Here is a 21,141-nt window from a genome sequence, read left to right as displayed (position 1 = left end):
GCAGTACGCCCATGCACACAGCACCATTCTTTTCCAGCATAGCACGGATCATCGTCTTATCTCATTGCTGCAACTTGGAACACCGGATGAGGGACGGTCATGCATCCAGGCACCGTACCCGTGTCAGCTTCATGGTCAGAAAACTAGGCACAGCAACTTGTGCAAAACTTTTAGGTTTTGCAATAAACTTACAAATTCTAAAATTTATTCTTAGCTGATATACTGGCTAAGGTGCCTAAAAACATGAATATATAAACAAGCTTGCATAGTTTCCTTCTATGAAAGATCACACATTTGTACAATAATTCACATCATCTTGTGACTTGCAGTGCTAATTTTGGTATAAAACTTATATATCATCCCTTTACCTATCTCCATATAAACCAAGCAGGAATAAGTCCTACAGCAATTTGGCTTACTATAAATTACCAAGTATCACCACTTCTAAGTTGAAAAGATGAATGAATTCCTAGTCATTAATTACACAGTTTATATCTGAGCAACAGAATCACACTAAGACATTCACATCATGCAATAGTGGTAGCAACGATGATACAAATAAAATTATTACCACCAATTCCAATGTAATGTGAAGCAAAAGGCCTCAGAAATTCTCCCAAACTTGTCTTTCTTGTGCTTACACTTCCTCAAAGCTCCATTTATCTACAGCCTCATGTCTCATGGTTTTCATCAAAGTTTTGTAAGGCTTAGAAAAAATATGTGATGATTACAGGCCTCTATGAAACTCTCCTACTCATCTCCTGCCTATGATTTATTTTCCACAAATCACAAATCATGCATTTAAATACTAATATTTCACTTGGAAAAAAATAGTTAAAAATTTAGTTTTACTACAAAAATAATTCAACATATATCGTGTACTGTCGCTTTTCTCCCATGCACATCATACCTCTTCGTTTTTTAATGCAGTCCCAGAAGGCTCGAGCTTCATCGTCTGCATTTAAAGCTGGGATTTTTCTAAGAAGAATTTGACCTGAACTGGATTTCCCATCAAACAGAACAGCCGATCGTTTCTGTAGGGGGGAAAAAATTTGAATAAAGCAAATGTAAAACATCATACAGATGAATATAAAGTTGAAAACATTTTAACTTAAAACACTTGACAACCAAAGCAAAGGCAAATGCTTGAAATGACAAAGTATAAAGTTTTAATTCTTTTCGTGCAAATTTTCATCCTTGAAGCTACATCTACAGACATGAGTAACCAAATTCACTACAGATATAGTGTGTTATGGTGAAGCTGGCTCCTGTTGTGCATATCAAACTGTCACACTGTGCTATTACTGCTTGATTTGGCCAACAATTCTGGTTGCTCTGAAATTCATTAGTCTGAGCCAGCTTTGTTAAGTACAGAAATAACCTCAGCTTCCAAGGAATCTGTTCCACTACATCAGCAAGTTAACAGGAATAAGATAAATTTTCTAAAACCCTTTGACACAAATATCATAAAAAGAAATATATTTTTTCTTTAAATTCCCCACAACAGAGATAACCAAACGCCACCCCACAATAAGAATAACTGTCAACAGGCATTGGACAAGACCCTGATAAAACTTAATTTTCTATTCGATTTCCCACAATATGGACACGATGTTCTTTTTCCAAGGCCTTTGGAAGGGGAGGGTGCAAGGGACATTCACAGTAAAAAAAAAAAAAATAATGGCTGCAAAGCATGCTGTAAGTAATACCCCTCTTTATGGGACACAACTGAATTAAATCTAATAGAGCATACTTCCTTGTCAGCTTGATCTTGCATCCTTTGGAAAACATGTTCCCTGCAGGACCTGAAGTCAATATCTAAGTTGAAAATAAGAGTATTGGTGCCATTTCTTGTACTTTACGCAAACATCAAACAGCACATCAATAAGAAGCAACAACTGCCAAGTTATAACCGCTATGAACACTTAAAATTGTTTTAACACAACTGAAATCAAGAAAAACTTAATTTCTAGAAAACACTGGTACAAAATCACAATCATTTCAAAACAGAAAATGACAACATTGATACCAGATTGCTGTCAAACATGATTCCATAATTTCACAAAATTTCAAAAATAAAACACCATCACAAAATAAAAGTCATCTTTACAACACAGAAGATATTCTAAAACTGATTACTCCATGATGCTAACACAGACAATGCTACGACCACAACCAAACGCTAAGCCTTGCTTACTAAAAAGATCCCAATATTCCTACCACAACCATCAGTATGGGAACTACTTAATATTAGGGTAATATGTAGACATTGTGCTAGTGTCTAAATACCTATATGTGTGTATGAATGCAGAAACATTTTTTCCAAAAATAAACCTTACCCCAAATCTGTAATTGTACACAACAAATTTGCTAAAGTAACATTTATAGGTCACATGTGAACTGGCATATTATGATCCAAAAACATATCCTTTCATTTGATGTTACACCATTAGCTTCCTACAGCATACAAATGGCATCTCCACAATGGATGGTACGCATACAATGCATAATTAATAAGTCCATCAGGATGAACAGCAACATTACTCTGAATGAATAAAAAATGAGAAAGTGATGTAATGGGCCTAAGAGGCAATGGGACAACAGCTTGACTATAATGACATTTATCATTAATATAAACATCACATACTCTACCTATAAAGTAAACTGCAATACAACTGAAGCTAACACAAAAGACTACAGTAAAATTTAAATACGTAAAATTGCCATGTACAGTAATATCATGCTGGATTGCTACATGGTAACCTTCTCCTATAAAACAACTTATCATTATATACTTGGCATCTAAGCTACAATCACCTGTACAGAAACAAACAGACGTTGCTTTACGATGTTAGAGGATTTTCCAAGTTCAGCAATTTGCAAAAGGTTAAAAGAATTCAAAACTGGAAACAATTAAAATTGCCAAGTAATCCTGACTTGACATACATTATTAGGTTCCTGTGAATGTTAAAACAGATGACAGCTGAATCTAATAAAGCATGCCATGTAGATGTAATAAAGCACTGCATAATTAAGATTCAACTGACTTCACAAACAACAGGAAGTAATTGTAGAAATCTGATTTTACACCTTCAAATTGCAATGCTTTACTTATCATAAGTATACAATTAACATCCTACTAATCACTATTAATAATTACTACTAATACAGTGGACCCCTGTATTCGCGTTCTCGGGATTCGAGGACTCTCCTATTCGCAGATTTTTCTGTGGAACCTATCTAAAAATTATTCACAGGAGGATTCGCTTGTTCGCGTGTTTTTCTGTAGAACATATCTATAAAATTATTCATAGGTTCCCCCCCCCACCCCCTATTCGTGGAGTATAGCAATATAGACAGTGCACGGTTATCGGCGGACTTGGGTAATGGCGATCCCGTTTCATGGGGTTTGTCTAGCGGATTAAAATCGGCAATTTATGGTGCCACGATGCACCGAAATGGCGCCGATAATAGGGTTATGTTGCCATAACATACCTAACAGAGGCGTCATTAACCGGTTAACAATGCCATTAACTAGATACCTGCACCATAAATCGCCAAGTTTCGGTTAAAGGCGATTTCTGCTTATCAGCACCCCGCCAAGAACAGAACTAACCGCCTGATAACCTGGGACTGCCTGTATTCTGTATTTTCATGTTATTTGCTGTATAATATATCACATTAAATATTATAACAATATTAAATCATAAAAGTACTTGCTGGTGATGAACACTGATCAAAGGAGGCAAAATTGCCTATTTCGACAATTAATTCCTGTTTAAAGCTAAATATTGCCAAAATGGCTACCAAAATATGGGAATACTTCACTAAAACCTCCAAGTCATCAACTAAAAGTCAACAAAATCCAAAATAACTCCAATGCTGCTGAACACTGTTGACCGTACCAGCCGGCAGAAACAACAGATTTTCAGTGCCGAGTTGGTTCCATTCTCCCTTGGTAGTGGGGAAGGTGGGGGAGGGGGTATCTCCTAACCAAAACAATAGTGTGTTCCTGCAAATTTCAAAATTCTAGCTGTCGATGAATAGAAACTATAGCTATGTAACTATTAGGTGAGTTGCATACATAAAATTTTGTTCCCTGGTCTCAAAGAACTGAAAATTGGATGTCTCATGTTTTGTTATTGTAACAAAAGAGTAAATTCTAATTCACCTACAGAAGTAGAGTTCAAACTGCCTTATAATTTCTTCAGTTTTCAGTATAGTAATTACTTAATATTAATCATAGAAAGCTTCCACAGACCAGAAAGCCCAAACATGAAAGAGCAACCTAGAAATTATGGACAAATTTAAGAGATACAATCAATACTTACAAACATAAAATGTAGAAACCATGAACATTAAATCAAACTCTACAGAACTCCCGAGTCCACATAATACATCTTGTAGAACTTGAAAACTAAAATCAATAATACATCCAGGAAGGTCATTCAATAATTTGACCAGAAAAAGAACTGACACGAGACTTCCAGTACTGGGGATAAAAGTTACAGCACACCTCAATTCCAAGTCTTTTAAGATCTGCGAAGCAAATAGCATTCATCAGTTCTTGCAGCAAAGAAACTAAATGCACTTAAAGAAGTTCCCTGTTGAATAGTTTTTGCAGTTTTCCTCTTCAAATTTTTACCTCTACTACTCTCAACTATTTAAAAGATAACGAGTTTGCAAATTGGCCAAACAAAGACCACAATGGGCAATGAAAGCTTCAGAGTGCAACATATGCAACTGCCTTCATTCACTGAGGGAAAAGATAATTCGCACTAAGGCCCGCAAAACCAAATGAATGGATGATGTTCAATCTCAGTCATCACAACCCCAGAGATCTACTGCATCTATGTAAGGTTTTCAATCACCTAGCTGGTTTAACTACAGTATTGCGAGTATCATAATCAGTAATTTCACTGAAATCGAACACTCAAAGAGTTGTGTTTTCTCAGGACTAAAAGTCTGATAAAATTTCAGAGTTCACAGTATAGTATCATCAAGCAATTTTAAAATGTTCCCTAATAATCATCACAGCAATGATTAATACTGGCATAGTATCCATAAGCGCAAAAACTTGCAGTTAAGTGAACCTACTACCATCCCCACTTTGAAATGCAAATGCACAAAAAGATTAAAAACAGATAAGGGTAGATAAAGTGTAAAACTGAATACTACTCAATTATCCTCTATAACAACACTACTAAAAAAAACCAAGGTACTAAAAACTACAAGTATAGCAGGGCTGAGTATCCCCTCATGGAACTTAACTCAAAACCAAACTCTTGGAAGAACATCGTAGTCCTTGACAAAATACAGTTGACAATACCAATCGTGAGGCCTTTATCAAATTTTTAATTTGTGTTAAATTACAATGTACAAAAAATTTTTGTAATCTTGAATAAAATTTTTTTTTTTCTTCTACAAAGAATGATTGTCTTCGAAACAAGAACAAGCTGCTATAATTATGGAAAAAGACTGCTACCTCCCACTGATAGTCTATGGACAAAATTTCTAAAGGAAATTTTGGTGGGAGACATCATCAGTCCTTTAAGCTTCAGTTGATTAAACAACCTACAATGCAAGAGATTAAATTTTTGCCTAACTTGAAGGAAAGCAAAGGCTGAAATATAAGGTAGGTACTACCTTAAAAGTTGGTGGTGTCTGAGGTTTTTCAATATAAGTTGATACTACCAAATTGTTATGTGCAAAGGAGGCTCAAGGGCTGATAATTAGGGCTAAATGATGAGTTTACTCTATTGTGCTTCATACCAAAGTAACCTTTACCATGTCATGATTTTACATAAAGTTCTCCATGTGTTTGATAGTTATATATACATGAAATGTATATATAACCTTCACTTTCCATGATCTTCCAGATTTCCTTCAGGTCTTGTCATGCTATTCTCATATCTCTACTTTTCCTTGATAATATGAGCATTTCATCACTTGCAATAAATTTCCTGACTGTTGTTCTACTTTGCTTCCTTTCCAACCTATAAAAACCGTTTTGTCTTTATTTTCAACCCTCTCCTCTCCTTTCCCATCTTCGACTCTTAAGCATTTGCACAATCTCATCTTCAAATTCTGCTCCTAATACTAGGTTACTGGCATAAGACAGTTCCCAGGGGTCTCCTTTTCTGCACTCATTTGTAGCTTTGTTACTAAGATAAGCAGCAAAGGGCTCAGGGCTGATCTTTGATCAACACCAATATTTGTCTCATCCTCTTCCAATACCTGCAACTATCTTCACTCTAATCTTATTTTATAGGAAGAGTAACACACGCTTTACGAGGCTTTTTGTTACCCTCCCCCTTCATAATGCCCACCTGTAAAATTTCTTCACAAGACTCTACAATCTTTTGGTACACTCTCTTCCTCTTTTCATGGTATTTTCCTTTAGTTGCCCTCATTAGGTGTGTTGTTTCTATTGCTGACCTGAACAATATATGGCAGCAACCAAAACATAAGCAGGCAATAGAAGTTACTGCTTCCCATTGCTGACAATTCTATCAACATCTTGTCTTTCCCCAACTTGGATTAGACAAGGGTATGATGACTGCCCATCTCTCAAGCCTTTACCCAGATATGCTTGCTTTATCACCCATTCCTTTAGAATATTTTAGGAAGCTTTTCAAGACTTTGTCTGCTTACTTAGATGTGGTTTTAAAATAGTAATATGGAAGAACTACCAAGACAAGTTGGAAATATTTCCAGGTCAAATGTGCTTCAAACTTTTTTTTTTAAATGCTGGACAATTAAATGCTAACTCCATCTAAAGTTAATTATGTATGCTTCTTAGTGTATAATCACTTACATTACAGAGAGAAATACTTTACTTGAAAATTAACAACCCTAGCATAATGATGCTATCAGAAGACATACAGATGAAACCTTTCTTACAAAACAAGAGATTCTCAATATGCTGCCAAGACAAGGGGGTTGACATTACACAATCACACAATAAAACTTCCAACAAATCAACAGTTTCCACAACTTTTCAAGATTTATGTACAAATACAAATCTCTTAGGGAATTAAACATATAGGAAACCATACACAGACAGCACCTTTTCAGCCATACCTCAACGAGACTGAAAAATGTTTTCTTCAATTCTCCCATCTCGGGCGAGTCCTCCACCGGATCTGCAAAGCTAAGAGGTGACAGAGGAGGAGAATCATCTCCCTCTGCAACAAACCCTTCATCACTGCCTGCTGTTGGTATCCTGTCACACTGTTCATCATCCTCATCATCAGCAATCTGTATGCTTTCATCATATGAAATCATGTACCAGTGATTCTCTGACCTTCGAGTCTTGAGTTCATAACTCATGTCCTTGTCATCGCCATCTAGGTTGGAAAGAGAGTCTATTTCTACTTGAGAACCAGCAGGGTCTTCCAATTCTGGAGAAAATGTATCAGAAAAGAAAGTGCTTCTCCTCTTGGTCTTCTTGGATTTCTTAAGGGGTTTAGCTGAAGAGCCAGCTGCATCTTGGTCGAGTTTTTCTTGGCCTAAAACCATTGGCAAGTTTGTGTAAAATTGTAAACAAGATAGTCGCCACTATACTATATTGAAAATTTCAACTACAGAATTGTGACTCGGGAACACCACCTTTCACCACTGGTGGCAAATCTGTGCAAAACAAAATGATCCAGTTTTTAATAATAAGATACGTACTGTGCTAAAAACCTCACAAGGAAGAACCAACACCACAACAAACCTTTTTCAATATACTTTTTCAATATATATCAAATCATATCTATTATCTGCATCACTCCCTTAATGTGACAAGGATTACAATTGAATAGAGATAAGATAATCATCACACTGAGGTCTTTCAATGACAATGATTGACACTGCTCTTTTTTTATAGTCATCATATTTCATTATTTAATTTTAGAGAGCCTTATCATATTTACAAAACCATATCTTAGCCAGACCACAAGTTAAAACTTCAGTCTCATAGTGGGTGACCCAGAGTGGTTTGATCGAAGCACTATAATATTCCATATATTGTAGCCATTCAAATTTCACAAAAATAGCCACTAAGAATTGCTGTACATACTACCAGGCTACCTATGAAGTTTACTGATTTTAAGTACTACCTAATCTCTTCAACTACAAGAAACTTTATTGGACCCTTACCATAAAATTTCTCAAACTTCAAAGTTCACCTTTCCACCACTCTCACATACCGATGAGCCTACAGCTTGCTGTCCTAGTGAAAAGGCAACACTCTTCAGCCCTTTACCTGCCTATCTCTCAAGCTATGGTCCTCCCAATAGTATGCTTAACTTCCATTTCAGATGTATTCTTGTATCTTCTAAAGTTGGCAAGGCTTCTGGCATGAAATGCACTTCACCACAACTTCTCATGGATTTGGGAAAAAATTGAATCTGCTTCCCCATATTTTTATATAAATGTCACAACCTGCATTTATCTTCCCCCTTGGCAACATACAATGGTTCAACCAATCCTTAAATAGTAAGGCCACTCAAATATTTCTAAGCACTTTCCAACTGTCCTATCTACAACAAGCAGTCCCCAGTTATCAGAGGACTCGGTTATCAGTGATCCGGTTTTATTGTGCTTGTCTAGTGCCATAAAATTGGTGATTTATGGCACTATAACAGGCAGTTCTGGTTATCGGCACCATAAGGCCTTATGGCACTAACATACCAAACAGGGGCACCACAATGGTGCTTATGGTACCAATAACCGGTTAACGGCGCCGTAAGTGCCATTATGGTGCCATAAACCGCCGAGTTTCAGTTAACGGAGGTTTTTGCTTATCGGCACCCCCTTGGGAATGGAACCCGCGTCGATAACTGGGGACTGCCTGTACTGTTTTACAAGTATCCAACTGCCCTACCTACTAATGTTTTACTAGTGTTGTAAGTTTAACTAAATTCAGTTCCTTGAACATTTTTAATCTAATTCTCTCATTTGGCATTATTGTACTATTTTCCATCGAGCAAGATCTACCAGTGACCTAATTTTCTCTCAGCCGTTTGGTCTTTTCTACAAGATTTTGGTTATTTTTGTTGCTCTTTGCATTTCAATGGTATCAAAAATTAGTATAACACTGTTAGCCAAACTTTCTACTTTCTAGCTTTACTCTCTCAGCTTAGCAGCTTTTTATATAATCACCTCACATCTGTTGTTGTGGAAACTTAACATATACGGTACTCCTTTCCCCATCGTTTGCAGTGTTCCTTAATTCTGTTCTCACTCATACAATTTGTGATATTCTCCTGTCTCACTGATGCAGTAATAAAACCCATCCCAAACTTATTTACATTCACATCCCCCCTTCTACAGGTGGCACTATATCCATGGCCTTTTCCTCTATGACTACAATGCTTCTTCCACCTCTTACAAGTTAGTGTAACTAGGTCAGTTTTAAACAGAATAAGGTTAATTATGATTATTGTTTTGTACAATTAATATATCTTTTTTTAAAGTATATTGTATTTTTCCTAACTATACAAACCTGAGGTCCTTTACATTATGAATTACTTTCAGCATACACTGGAAATCGGTCATAAAAGAACAACAACAAGGTAGTTAGGCAGTAACTGCTTGTCCGATAGTTGGGAGCCCCCCCCAACTGGATGTAAACATTCCACTTTGCTTTAGGCCCAGGAACAGATTGAGGGGTGGCATGAGGTGGGAATAAAATGTAAAGGACCTCAGGTTTGTAGTTAGGAAAAATACAATTTACTTTAAAAATTGTGATTTGTTCCTAAACGTTATACAAACCCTCGGTCCTTTACATTAGGAAGACTCACTGATTGGAGGGAGGAACCTGATAGTCAGGTGAACAGACTCGTGTTCGCCCAACCAAGGTTCCCATCCTGGTCGTAAGAGCAAGGGAAACCTAGCCTCTGTCCAATTGGGTCAGAGTATGGGAACTGCATGACCAATGGCCAACCTCTTATGAATAGCAAACAAGAACTTTATATTCGGAAGCAAAAAGACAAATATACAAGTATTAGGTTTGTCTCATGCTAATGTCCTCTTCCCCCCTTGTTAGGGAAGGGACGGATACACGTTTCTATACCCTAATGAGAGGGAATAGAATGGAGCTCAGTGATATAGCTAACTTGCATCGACCGCCCATTCCAGCATGTGACAACCACAGCTCTCTGTCCATAGGAAGAGAGACAAATGAAAGGAGAAAGAGAAGCCAGTCACTCTCTCATTCACACAGTGACAAGGCAAAATGCAACCTTGTCCAGTTAAGAGCAGCTGGGTAAGCTACACAACTTATTGAGCAGCCACCATGGGTCCCAAAGAAAAGGTATTCATGGACCTATGGGCTATATCCTGAAGATGGGAGGTGGTGAAGGTGGTCTGGTTGGACCAAACCCCTGCCTTCAATACCTGTGAAACCGACAGGTTCTTGGGAAAACAAGGGTAGGAACAATACCTCTGACTTTGTGGGCTCTCGAACGAAAGGTACCCGTGTCATACCTCCCTTCGGAGGAGTAGCTTTCCTGATAACCTCATGAAGCTAAAAAGAGATAGTGTTCTTGGACACCTCTTTCTTGGTCATCCTGGTGCTAATGAAGAGGCATCAACACTCAGGCCGGAGATGACTAGTTCTCTTCAGATAGTGCTGTAGCACTCTAATGGGACAAAGTAGCATCTCGTCTGGGTCATTACCACAAAAGTCCTCTAGGGAGGGGGTCATAAAGGACTCTAATCTAGCATCAGGGACTGAAGGATTTTGAGTCTTCGCTGCAAAATCCGGGACAAAACAGAGTGTAAGCGATCCCCATCCCCTCGAGTGTTTAATATTATAAGAGACCATGAAGTCCCCCTACTCTCTTCACTGATGCCAGGGCCAGCAAAAAGACAGACTTGAGGGTCAGATCCCTCTGACGACTGAGAGAGAATCGTATGGGCTCATAAGATTCACGAGTCAAACTCGTTAAGACAAGTCACATCCCACTCAGGAGGCCCAAGTTCCCTGGGTGGGCAAGAATTCTCAAAGTTCCTCATAAGAAGAGAGATTTCCATACAAGTGGAAATATCCACTCCTCGCAGTTTCTGGACCAGGGCCAAAGCTGACCTATAGCCCTTAACTGCAGACATAGAGGAGTTTCTCTCAATGAAGAAAGACTAGGAAGTCCGCGATCTGTGGGAGAGTGGTTCCGAGCGGGAAAAGACCCCATCCACGACACCATCCACAGAAGTTGGACCACTTTCCTTGGTAGATTGCCACAAGTGACTGTCAGGTATCCTGCCATCTCTGCTGCTGCTCAGCAAGAAAAGCCTCTCACTTACAAGAGATGGTGGATAACCGCCAGCCATGAAGACAGGACTGTACTGGCGAGGGGTACCACGCTACGTGCGATTCTCATAGAAGGTTGCACCATGGGGGAATCTCTCACGGTGCCTCAGATAGAAGAGCCAACAGATCAGGATACCAAACAGCCAGAAGCCACTTGGGAGCCACCAGAATCATCCGAAGATTGCTGATGACCAGCACTCTACTGATCACCTTGCAAATCAGGCACAACGGGGGAAAAGTGTAAACTTCGAGATTTTCCCACGGAAGTTGGAACGCATCCTTTGCGGCTGCCCATGGGTGCGGCACCACAGAAAAGAAAACCTGTAGTTTTCTGTTGTGCCGGGTGGCAAACAGATCAAGTGTGCTGCAGCCCACTCGTGCACCTGCACTGTCAACTGATGCAACAGGAGACACACTAAGCCCTCCTGTTTCTTGACATATACCACTACCATGGCGTTGTCGCTCATCAACACCACAGTGTCCCATCACTCGATCCCGGAACTCTTGAAGGGCTAGGAAAGCCACCCAGAGTTCCAGAATGTTGAAGTGAAGGTGCTTGTCATGTCAGTTCCACACTCCTACATTCAGCAACTCCTCCAGGTGTGCGCCCCAACTCTTGTTCGATGCGTCTGAAAACAAAAGCATATCCAAAAGTTGAGCGTGCAACTCTACTCCCATTAAAAGGTTCCTGTCGTCTAGCCACCAGGCCAAATCCTTCCTCACTTCCTCTGTTAGAGGAATGAGGAAGGATTGAGGATCTCAAGCCTGTGACCATCGCTCCTTTAGTCTCCATTGAAGAGACCGCAGGTGAAGACGCCTGTGAGGGACTAGCTTCTCTAGTGACGACAGGTGACCCATCACGACCTGCCAAAGCTGAGCTGGCTGTTCCTACTAAGACAAAAACAGTTGAGCTGCCTTCCTGAACTTGCTGATTCTCAAGTCTGTGGGCAAGACCCATGCTGCTACCATATCGATTAGCATGCCCAGATACTTTATCCTCTGCTTGGGAATAAGATCTGACTTCTCGAAATTTATCACGATCCCTAGATTGCGATAAAAATCGAGAAGCCGATCCCGGTCCTTGACTCAAAAGACATATCCCAACCAAGTGGGACCAAACAGACACCAGGGTGAACACACTCATGAACACCTGAGGGGTGGTCGAGAGTCTGAAGCAAAGTGCCCTGAATTAGAACACCGTCCCCTTGATGATAAAGCAAAGGTACCTCCTGGAGGACTAATGAATGGGTATCTGAAATATGCATCCTTCAGGTCCACCGAGAGCATGAAGTCGTTCTTCCTGATAGAGGCGAGCACAGACCGTGCTGTCTCCATCTTGAACCGAATCTGGCGAACAAATCGGTTCAGAATCTGGCGAACAAATCGGTTCAAGGGAGAGAGATCTATCACCAGTCTCCTGGCCCCCTTAGCCTTCTCCACCAGGAAGGCTTGGCTGAAGAACCCTGGTGACAGATCTTGTATGACTTTCACAGCTCCCTTGCTCAGCATTGATTGATTGCACTTCTTCCTTCAGTGCCAGGCCCTTGGCAGAACCAGGAACATAAGTTCATAATTGGACCGTAGATTCAGTGAGAGGTGGCCTCAACTCGAAGGGTAGAAGATATCCCTCCTAAAGGACATCCACCACCCAGGTCTCGGCTCCAAAGCGCTGCCGTGTTGCCCAATGGCTCACCAGGCAACCCCCCTGATGGCAGCAGCTGAGGGGAACGCCGTCCCTAGCATTACTCTATCTTCTTCTTTCGCTTACCTCCTTTCCTGCGAGAAAAGGAAGGCTGAAAGGAGGGTTGTTGTTCCCCTTTCGAAGCGAACGAAGGCAGCTGGGTCTTCCTTTGTGTCCCCTTTGAAGGAGGAGTCTTCTTGGAGGCAGATGAAGAGGTAGCTTGGCTCTTATGCCTATCCGCAGTTGCACGAGACAGCCTGGAAGTCTTAGCAACTGCTTGGTGGACAAGTCAATTGCTGTCTTCTGCTCTTAAGTTGTCCACCGCAGCATCCAACATCTCTCTAGGGAAGAGAGGAGTAACCCAGCAACAGTCCATTTCCTAAACCCAATGCTGACTCAGGCCCAGCAGACCTGGCTACATGATTCAGGACAGCATCCCTCCTTCTGAGAACCAGGTTGGCCAACAGGTTTGCCATCAGGTGGGCCAGGTAGGAGATAGCCCTACTCCAGACTGGCAAAGTCTCCCGAAAGCTGAATATTCCACGGGAACTATTGGTCCCAAAAGAAGAAGCAACTTTGGATACTGTGAGGGACCACAGATCCAGCTAGAAGACTGCTTGGAATGCTACCATAGCGGTAGCTTCCAAGACCGCTGCCTCATGTTGCGTGAAAAAGAGGATCGCCATACAAGATGCTGCAGCAGCAAGCTGGGAGTTAGGCAAACTAGCTCCAGGTCAACCGGTTTGGTTGGCAAGGGGTTTTCCGACGGCGTGTAGAAGCGCCTCTGTCAAGGTAGAGGAGGGGGAAGCAGCTTGTCCAATCTGTTGGCTCTAAGCGAATTCTCCTGCCCCAAAACAAGATTATTCACCAGGTCCAACTTGCCCTCCGACAAGGAGGACCACGGTAAGCAAAAAGCAGCTTTAGGTTCCTTCTCAGGACCCCAGAATGACTTCAACTGCAAAGGGCAGTCTGAGAGAGCTACCGTTGACCCTTCCCCTAAATCATTGTGCTGATGAATCAGCGTGATGACCTCTGCGAAAGACCTCTGAACCTCGGGAGTGACTGAATCCTGGGGAGAAGGACCGTCAAGCCCTTCCAGGACAAGTCCCTCCCTTGATCCTCTTCCTTCAGGAGGAAGAGCCTCAATAGACCCCTATGATTTCCTCGAACCACTTGAGCGTATGACCTCTCAGGTTGTAAGACCGTGCCGGGAACGTAAACTCTTGTGGCCAAACCATGGGAAGGACACTCCCCATGGTTCCCCCTGGTCGCCTCACCCCTCCCGGTGTTTCCCGAGGAAGCTGAAGGGACAGGCGAGGAAGATCAGATGCTCCTGCTCAGTCTGCTGGCAGAACTAACAGACTGAGTCACAGGAACGGACAAAAAATTATACATCAGCCCCTGTAGAAACGGAACACCAGACCCCAACTTCACCCAAGCAAGCTGCAAATCCTCAACCTTAGAGACAGACACACCTGAGTGAGCAGAAGTCAGGTTAGTTGGAGGTGGTCCTACTTGCCCCGAAGGAGAAAGATCCCCTCCAGAGTGAGTAGAAGTCTCCGAATCGGCGTGCCCCCCCCCCCCCCCACAACTATTCTACACTTGACGAATCAAGCGAAGCAGGAGAAATTTCCACTGAAGCAGAAACAGCAAGGTGAGGAAGCTTACGTGATGGGAGCAAGGAAGACTAGGGATTAGTCACCGAGTCGTCAAAGGCACGTAACCCTCCGACGAAGCCTTGGAGGACTTCCCCCATGATCATTTCCTCCCCTCGTATCTCCCCAACTGCTCTGCAGACCTACAGAGACAAGTTTCACAAGGATTACCAATTGAACAATCACACCTTTGGCACTTTATGCAGAGGACGTGAGGGTCCACATCAATTTTAGATCGGAAGCTACAACACTTCCTGCCCCCACCCCAGGGCAAATGCGTTGCAAAAATGGGGGGGGAGGTGATTGTGCTTATCCAATTCATGGGTTTGCGTGTTGCAATTACAAACAGGCAAACAAAACACACAAAGACAATCAAAAAGATAATCTCACAGTTCTGGAACTTTGTACAACAATGGGCACAGAGCAAAAGCACGTCTGTACACCACGGCGGGCGAAAGCAAAGTGGAATGTTTACATCGAGTCGGGCAGGACTCCCGACTGTCTGACAAGCAATTACTGCCTAACTACCTTCTTGTTATTCTTCTACGACCAATTTCAGCCCATGCTGAAAGTAATTCCTAATGTCAAGGACCGAGGGTTTGTACAATGTGTAGGAGCAACTTGCTCTAATAGAAAACATTTATGCATTTTGTTGTCAAACTTGACAAAATTTACAGAGCTTCCATGAATTTACTTTCCAAGATTGGGATGTTTGCAAATTCCTAAATAAATAAAATAATCTTCAATGCCCATAAAAAGTTTACTTTCTGGATGGGGTCAAATAATTAAAGCTTTCATCCACTTAAATGATTCAGCAAACCCTGCACACCCATTCTTGAGATTCCCATCCAAATAACCCAAATTAGACATGGGTAGCACCAAGTTGGCAGTGTTAATAAATGTTCAAATGAAGAGGCAGCGATTTAAAATTGTTAGAGGCGTATAAATTGTAGAGTATATTCCTAATCAACAGCAACATATAAGCAAATTTTACCAAGTGGGAAGCAAACATTTTACAAATTAGAGTAATCTTTTAACCCCACATAAAATGAAAAACATCTAACTCCAATTGGAACTAAATTTTTCAATTTAAAAAAGGATTGTAAAAAAGTGGCCCTTGAAAAGACATGAGACTAAGGAAATGCACTACCACCACATACAGGCCTTTTTGGCATATGTACAGTCAGTAATACCCCAAACTTATGCTAATTAGTTAGGTTCCAGACCCCCTCGCGCAAGGGGAAGTTTGGCGTAAGTTTGGCACAGTCTTTGAAATTGCTAATAAATGCTTACTTCTAGAGATTGAACACTAAAGATGACCCTATCATGCTCCTTAAGTATTAGGCTAACTTTTTAAATGAAATTAAAGGAATAACTGGTAGGCATAAAAATAGTTACAGTAACTACTGTGTACATATGTATCCACTTTCGTACGTATACTAACGTTATCCCTAATTATTGGGATGCCATTTTCTTTTTCTGTCAAAGTAAAAGTTTTCTTTGCATCACTAGGTAAACTTCATAAGTCAGTCATAACGAAGTCACACAATAAAATAAAATAAAGAAGACATGTATGTACATAATTTAAAATCACAAAATTGAGAGAGAGAGCTAACTACAAACAATGAGAGAGAAATAAAGTTGGCTTTAAATGAGTTTCCTTGCTGGTAATCATTCTTAAATTTTAGTACAAAATAAAGAGAGAGAGAGAGAGAGAGAGAGAGAGAGAGAGAGAAATACATACGTCATGTAGGTAAAACTCTGGAGGGATATCACCTTTAAAAAGTGCGAATGGGATCGCATCTTCTGAAAGTACATTAACTGTATGTGCTCGTAACATAGTGCATACAGATTGTACCAGCACTTTTCTCCAAGGTTGAGAAAGTAACTTTCACAGAACGACAACTCTGATGTTTTACTAGTTGATAATGGAGTTTTTATATAGTGACTAACACTGAATTACCTACTGCCATTGTATTATTTTCAAAAATATAAATAGCATACACAAAATCTCCATACTGATTTTACACTTAAAAGCATGAAAACTTATACTAATTGTAGTATATTAGTATGTACCTCAGAAATTAAACAGTTTCTGAAGGGATATCATCTTTGAAAAGTGTAACAACTTAGTGAGTGGGTATCACATCTTATAAAAGTACATATATGCACTAACTGCATAGTTATGCATGTACAAAAATATAAATATTTTTTTTATAAAAATTTTGTACAGTAAAGTTTTAAAATTAAAAAATTTGCATAATAAATTAAACAAACACTTTTGCAGGGTTTTGCAGAACTTCTGGAGGGTTTGCAAATGTTCGCACTATTGTGAAGAATTCACGAATGATTAGTTAGGTTCCGATGAAAAATTCACGTTATTGTGAATTTGTGCAAATCGAATCGCATAAGTTCAGGGTATTACTGTATATACCACTAAAACTGCACCACAAAAAAAATTCTTTAACTTGTCAAGCGTCGCCAATGGCATAACTCGGTCGCCAACACCTATGGAGTTTTTTTTATGAAGTTATGAAGCACAATGTAATAGAATGAACAATTTGCCAAACCAATTTCCATATGGACACTATATATAAAAAGTTTGCCTAGAATATCACATACACTAAAATGGTGTAATACAAATGTAAATGAAATTGAACAATTCATAGTTCTACTGGCTCTAAGTTTCAGGGAATGGCATACAAAAAGAATACAGTGGTACCTCGTTTGTCGAACGTTTCTTATGTCGAACTTTCTGTTTTTCCAACAAAATTTGAGAAAATTTTGTATAGTTTGTCGAACAAATGTTCGTACTTTGCACTGACCGATTATCTAGTTTATACTTGTATTCGACGGCTAACTGGGTCTTACAAGTAAGTTAAACTGTATTAAATTTAATTTTTCATTTACAATATATAATTAATGGTAACAATATTCTAGAAAATAAATAAAAGTATAAAGCATTTAATATAAAATTTAGCTTTCAATATAACATTTAGCATAAAAGCGTACATAATGCCAGTGACGTCACGCCCAGCTGACTTGAGACTGAACGAGGGAACGTTGATTATGTTCAGGAGAGAAGGAGAAGAGAGTTAAACTATTACTGTATGTAAAAGCAACAACAATTCACATAAAAAGTGAATTTCCCAATAAATTTAATGTAATGATAAAATATGAAAACCATCAAATGCAAAAGAAAAGAAAAAAAAGTAAGTCTTAATTGAGGCGGTGTTCAATGCGTCAAGTGAGACTGTCTAGTTGAACAATATTAACAAAATCGTAAATGAAAGAACAAAGCTTTTCACAATAAAATTTTGCAAAAATTATTAACAAAATTATTCGTCATTGCGGTGATACACAGCTAACCTGAGGTAGAGTGAGGGAGGGTTCATATTTTTCAGGAATAATGAATGAATGATTTAAGTTATTGTGCATCATGGTATTGTTGAGGAGAAAAGAGACTGTAAAATCTTTACTATGATATATATGTAAAAGCATTACCAATTTACATAAAAATTAAAATGTTATTTTACAATAAATTTAACAATGATAAAACATCAAAACAACCAAATGCAATACAGAAAAAAAAAAAAAAAAAAAAAAAAAAAAAAAAAAAAAAAAAAAAAAAAAAAAAAAAAAAAAAAAAAAAAAAAAAAAAAAAAAAAAAAAAAAAAAAAGTCTTAATTGAGCCAGTGGTGCACCGAGTAAGACTGTCTAGTTAGACAATATTAACAAAAAAGTAAATGAAAGAACAAAGCTTTTCACAAAAATTTAGCACAATTGATTAACAAAATCATTCGTCATTGCGATTATACACTGCTAACTTGAGGTAGAGGGAGGGAGCGTTTATATTTTTTAGGAATAATGAATGAATGAATGATTTCAAGTTATCGTGCGTCGTGGTATTGTCAAGGAGAGAAGAAGAGACAGTAAAATCTTTACTGTAATATGTACGTAAAAGCAGTACCAATTCACATAAAAAATAATGTGTTATTTCACATTAAATTTAACAATGATAAAACATGAAAACAAACACAATACAGTAAAAAAGAAACGCTTACTCAAGTCAGTATTCATTGCGCTTAGTGAGAGAGAGAGAGAGAGAGAGAGAGAGAGAGAGAGAGAGAGAGAGAGAGAGAGAGAGAGAGAGAGAGAGAGCAGCTCTGCTTCTCACTGACTCAACAGCTGATCTGGGATGATTATTTGCCCATTTCTTTCGCTACACTCAATCTGCCCAAAATCACTTTTATTTTTGTTATGGTAAAATACCAATCTGGTGATAATTGCTCTTTATGATTTTTTTACTACTGTAAAAGTAACTCGGCTCTGTAATAAACAAACTGGTGCCACTTTCAGCTTCTGCATGCCTTCAATTATTTTTTTTAAGCGGCTTCCTTGTGAAAATTTATTTTCTCTCTCTTTCCTTTTCTTGCATTCTTGACTTATTACTTATTTGTTTGCAAAATCCTCATGTTTGTTTTAAAAGTCTGCCATTTGCAAAAATTAAGTTGATGTATTGTGGCATAATTAATCTATTTCGAGCACTTAAGATCCATGCTGATTAATCTCTCTCTCTCTCTCTCTCTCTCTCTCTCTCTCTCTCTCTCTCTCTCTCTCTCTCTCTCTCTCTCTCTCTCTCTCCACACTCTATCGATTCCTCTGATTACCTTTGTACCTAATATGTGAATAAAATTTATTTTGTTATCAACCTTTGCATACTGCAACCAACTCAGTTTGCTCAAAGGGTTCCCGTCTCTCCTCCCTCCATCCCCCAGCCAGCCAGCGCCATTTTTACCAAACAGTTTGTAAATCGTCCACAGAAAAATAAAATTTAGAAAATTTTACTTCATGTGATGTACTGTTTCATTACTTTACACTCTTAATTTAACTTCTGAACACATTAATAATAGAAAAAATATGAAAAGGGGGACTTTTTGGGTTGGCTGGAACGAATTATCCTGATTCCCTTTATTTCTTGTGAGGATATTTGTTTCAGATTTTGAACAAATTGTACTTCGCACAGCCTTTGGGAACGGATTAAGTTCGAAGGACGTGGTACTACTGTATTTTTTCCCTTTATGTTTTATGCATATACAGTAATTATATCTAAGATACCATACAAATGCAAAATTCTTTCATCGTTTATCCTACATCATTTAATATCCCAATATGCTTATAAAAAAATACAGTATCAATGTAAAAAGGACAAAAAACAAAAACTAGCATAGTATACCAAATTACCGCTCTGCGAGCAAGAAAATGTGACAATACAGGAGTGGTGACATTTCCCAAAAGTGACACTTAATAGGTTAAAATGTTTCATCCTAAATGGTACATGCAAAATAAAAGCACGAATGAAATAACTACTGCATGCTGTTGTCAAACTTACCTTATCATATTGCTTGTGCTTTGATGAAGGACTGAAACTTGACTTTCTCAATTCTATTTCAGCTTCCTTAGTTGTCCTAGGAGGCAGTGGTGGTGGGATATCAAAAGTGTCGGCACCAACTGCGCCAGGACTGACCAGGCCATCGTAGATATCATAAACAGGATCTGATCTTGTACTACTTGCACCAGGATGCATGTATTCAAATGGGTCCACTTGTTCATAATAACTCATCTCATCATCATTCCTTTTCTTTGAAGATTTGAACTGAAGTAATTCACGAGCATCTTTACTAATTGGAACACCAGTGGTATCACCTCTCTCACTCCCCTCCCCACCATCCCCATCCACAGATCTCAATGACTTTCTCCTCTTGACTTCCTCCTCCTCTTTGGCTTTCAACACTATAGGGTCAAAAACGTCTAAGAGACTACATTTGGTTGCTTTATCATCGACCACGTCCCGCGACATGCTCACATCCAGATCAATAAGATCATCACTGGCTGGAGACTTTCCTTTCTTACTACTATAGGCACTTACAATAGACATTTCAGAGACACCCACTCCACTTCCACCCACTCCTGAACTAACGAGAGAGAGTGAAGGACTACTTGCATTTTGCGACAGAGACAAATGACTGACTTGGGAGTTGAGTTGAGGCAACTCAAACACAGGACATCTCTGTGGGAGCGGAGGTGCAGACAAGGATCCAGTCAAAGCCGGAGAAACTGTGGAAACAACCTGGCTTTGACTGGACACAGGAAAGTTCATTATGGGTATTGCTTGATTAAAAGATGGCCTGTAAGAAACTATGGGTGAGGGTGAACTAAGGCTAGAATAACTGACTCCATTCTGACTTGTTACTGGCCACTGAACTCCAGTGAATACCGGAGACAATGCTCCTTGATATGTAGATAAAGAAGAAGTTGGTCCCACTGTTGATTGCATGGAATTGTAAGATTGTCGCGATACAGGAACCAATGCACTTTGACTGGCATTGACATTGTGCAGAAATTCCAGGATATCATTCTTTGGTTTCTCTGGACTATTAAACGATATCAAGTCCTGCTGACTACTACTACTACTGGTATCTCTACTACCATTCTTCTCTGCACTG

The 21,141-nt window shown here is 39.3% G+C and overlaps 1 protein-coding gene across 4 annotated transcripts in view; it reads right to left on the bottom strand.

Moving 5' to 3' along the window:
* LOC135214478 (phosphatidylinositol 4-phosphate 3-kinase C2 domain-containing subunit beta-like) overlaps nt 1-21,141 on the bottom strand; it is a 184,644-nt gene that overhangs the window by 128,239 nt on the left and 35,264 nt on the right. For all 4 annotated transcript variants that reach the window (XM_064248826.1, XM_064248827.1, XM_064248829.1 and 1 more), the window contains exons 3-4: nt 20,028-21,141; nt 911-1,034 (exon numbers count right to left, since the gene is read on the bottom strand). The exon at nt 20,028-21,141 is cut by the window's right edge. In XM_064248826.1, the coding sequence (XP_064104896.1) occupies nt 911-1,034; nt 20,028-21,141 (1,238 nt within the window). The remainder of the gene's footprint in view (nt 1-910; nt 1,035-20,027) is intronic.

The sequence above is a fragment of the Macrobrachium nipponense genome, chromosome 45 (assembly GCF_015104395.2).
Source record: "Macrobrachium nipponense isolate FS-2020 chromosome 45, ASM1510439v2, whole genome shotgun sequence".
In the NCBI taxonomy this organism is placed as follows: domain Eukaryota; kingdom Metazoa; phylum Arthropoda; class Malacostraca; order Decapoda; family Palaemonidae; genus Macrobrachium; species Macrobrachium nipponense.
Note: the sequence above shows the minus strand (reverse complement) of the source record. Positions and strands in the feature narration are given on the sequence as shown.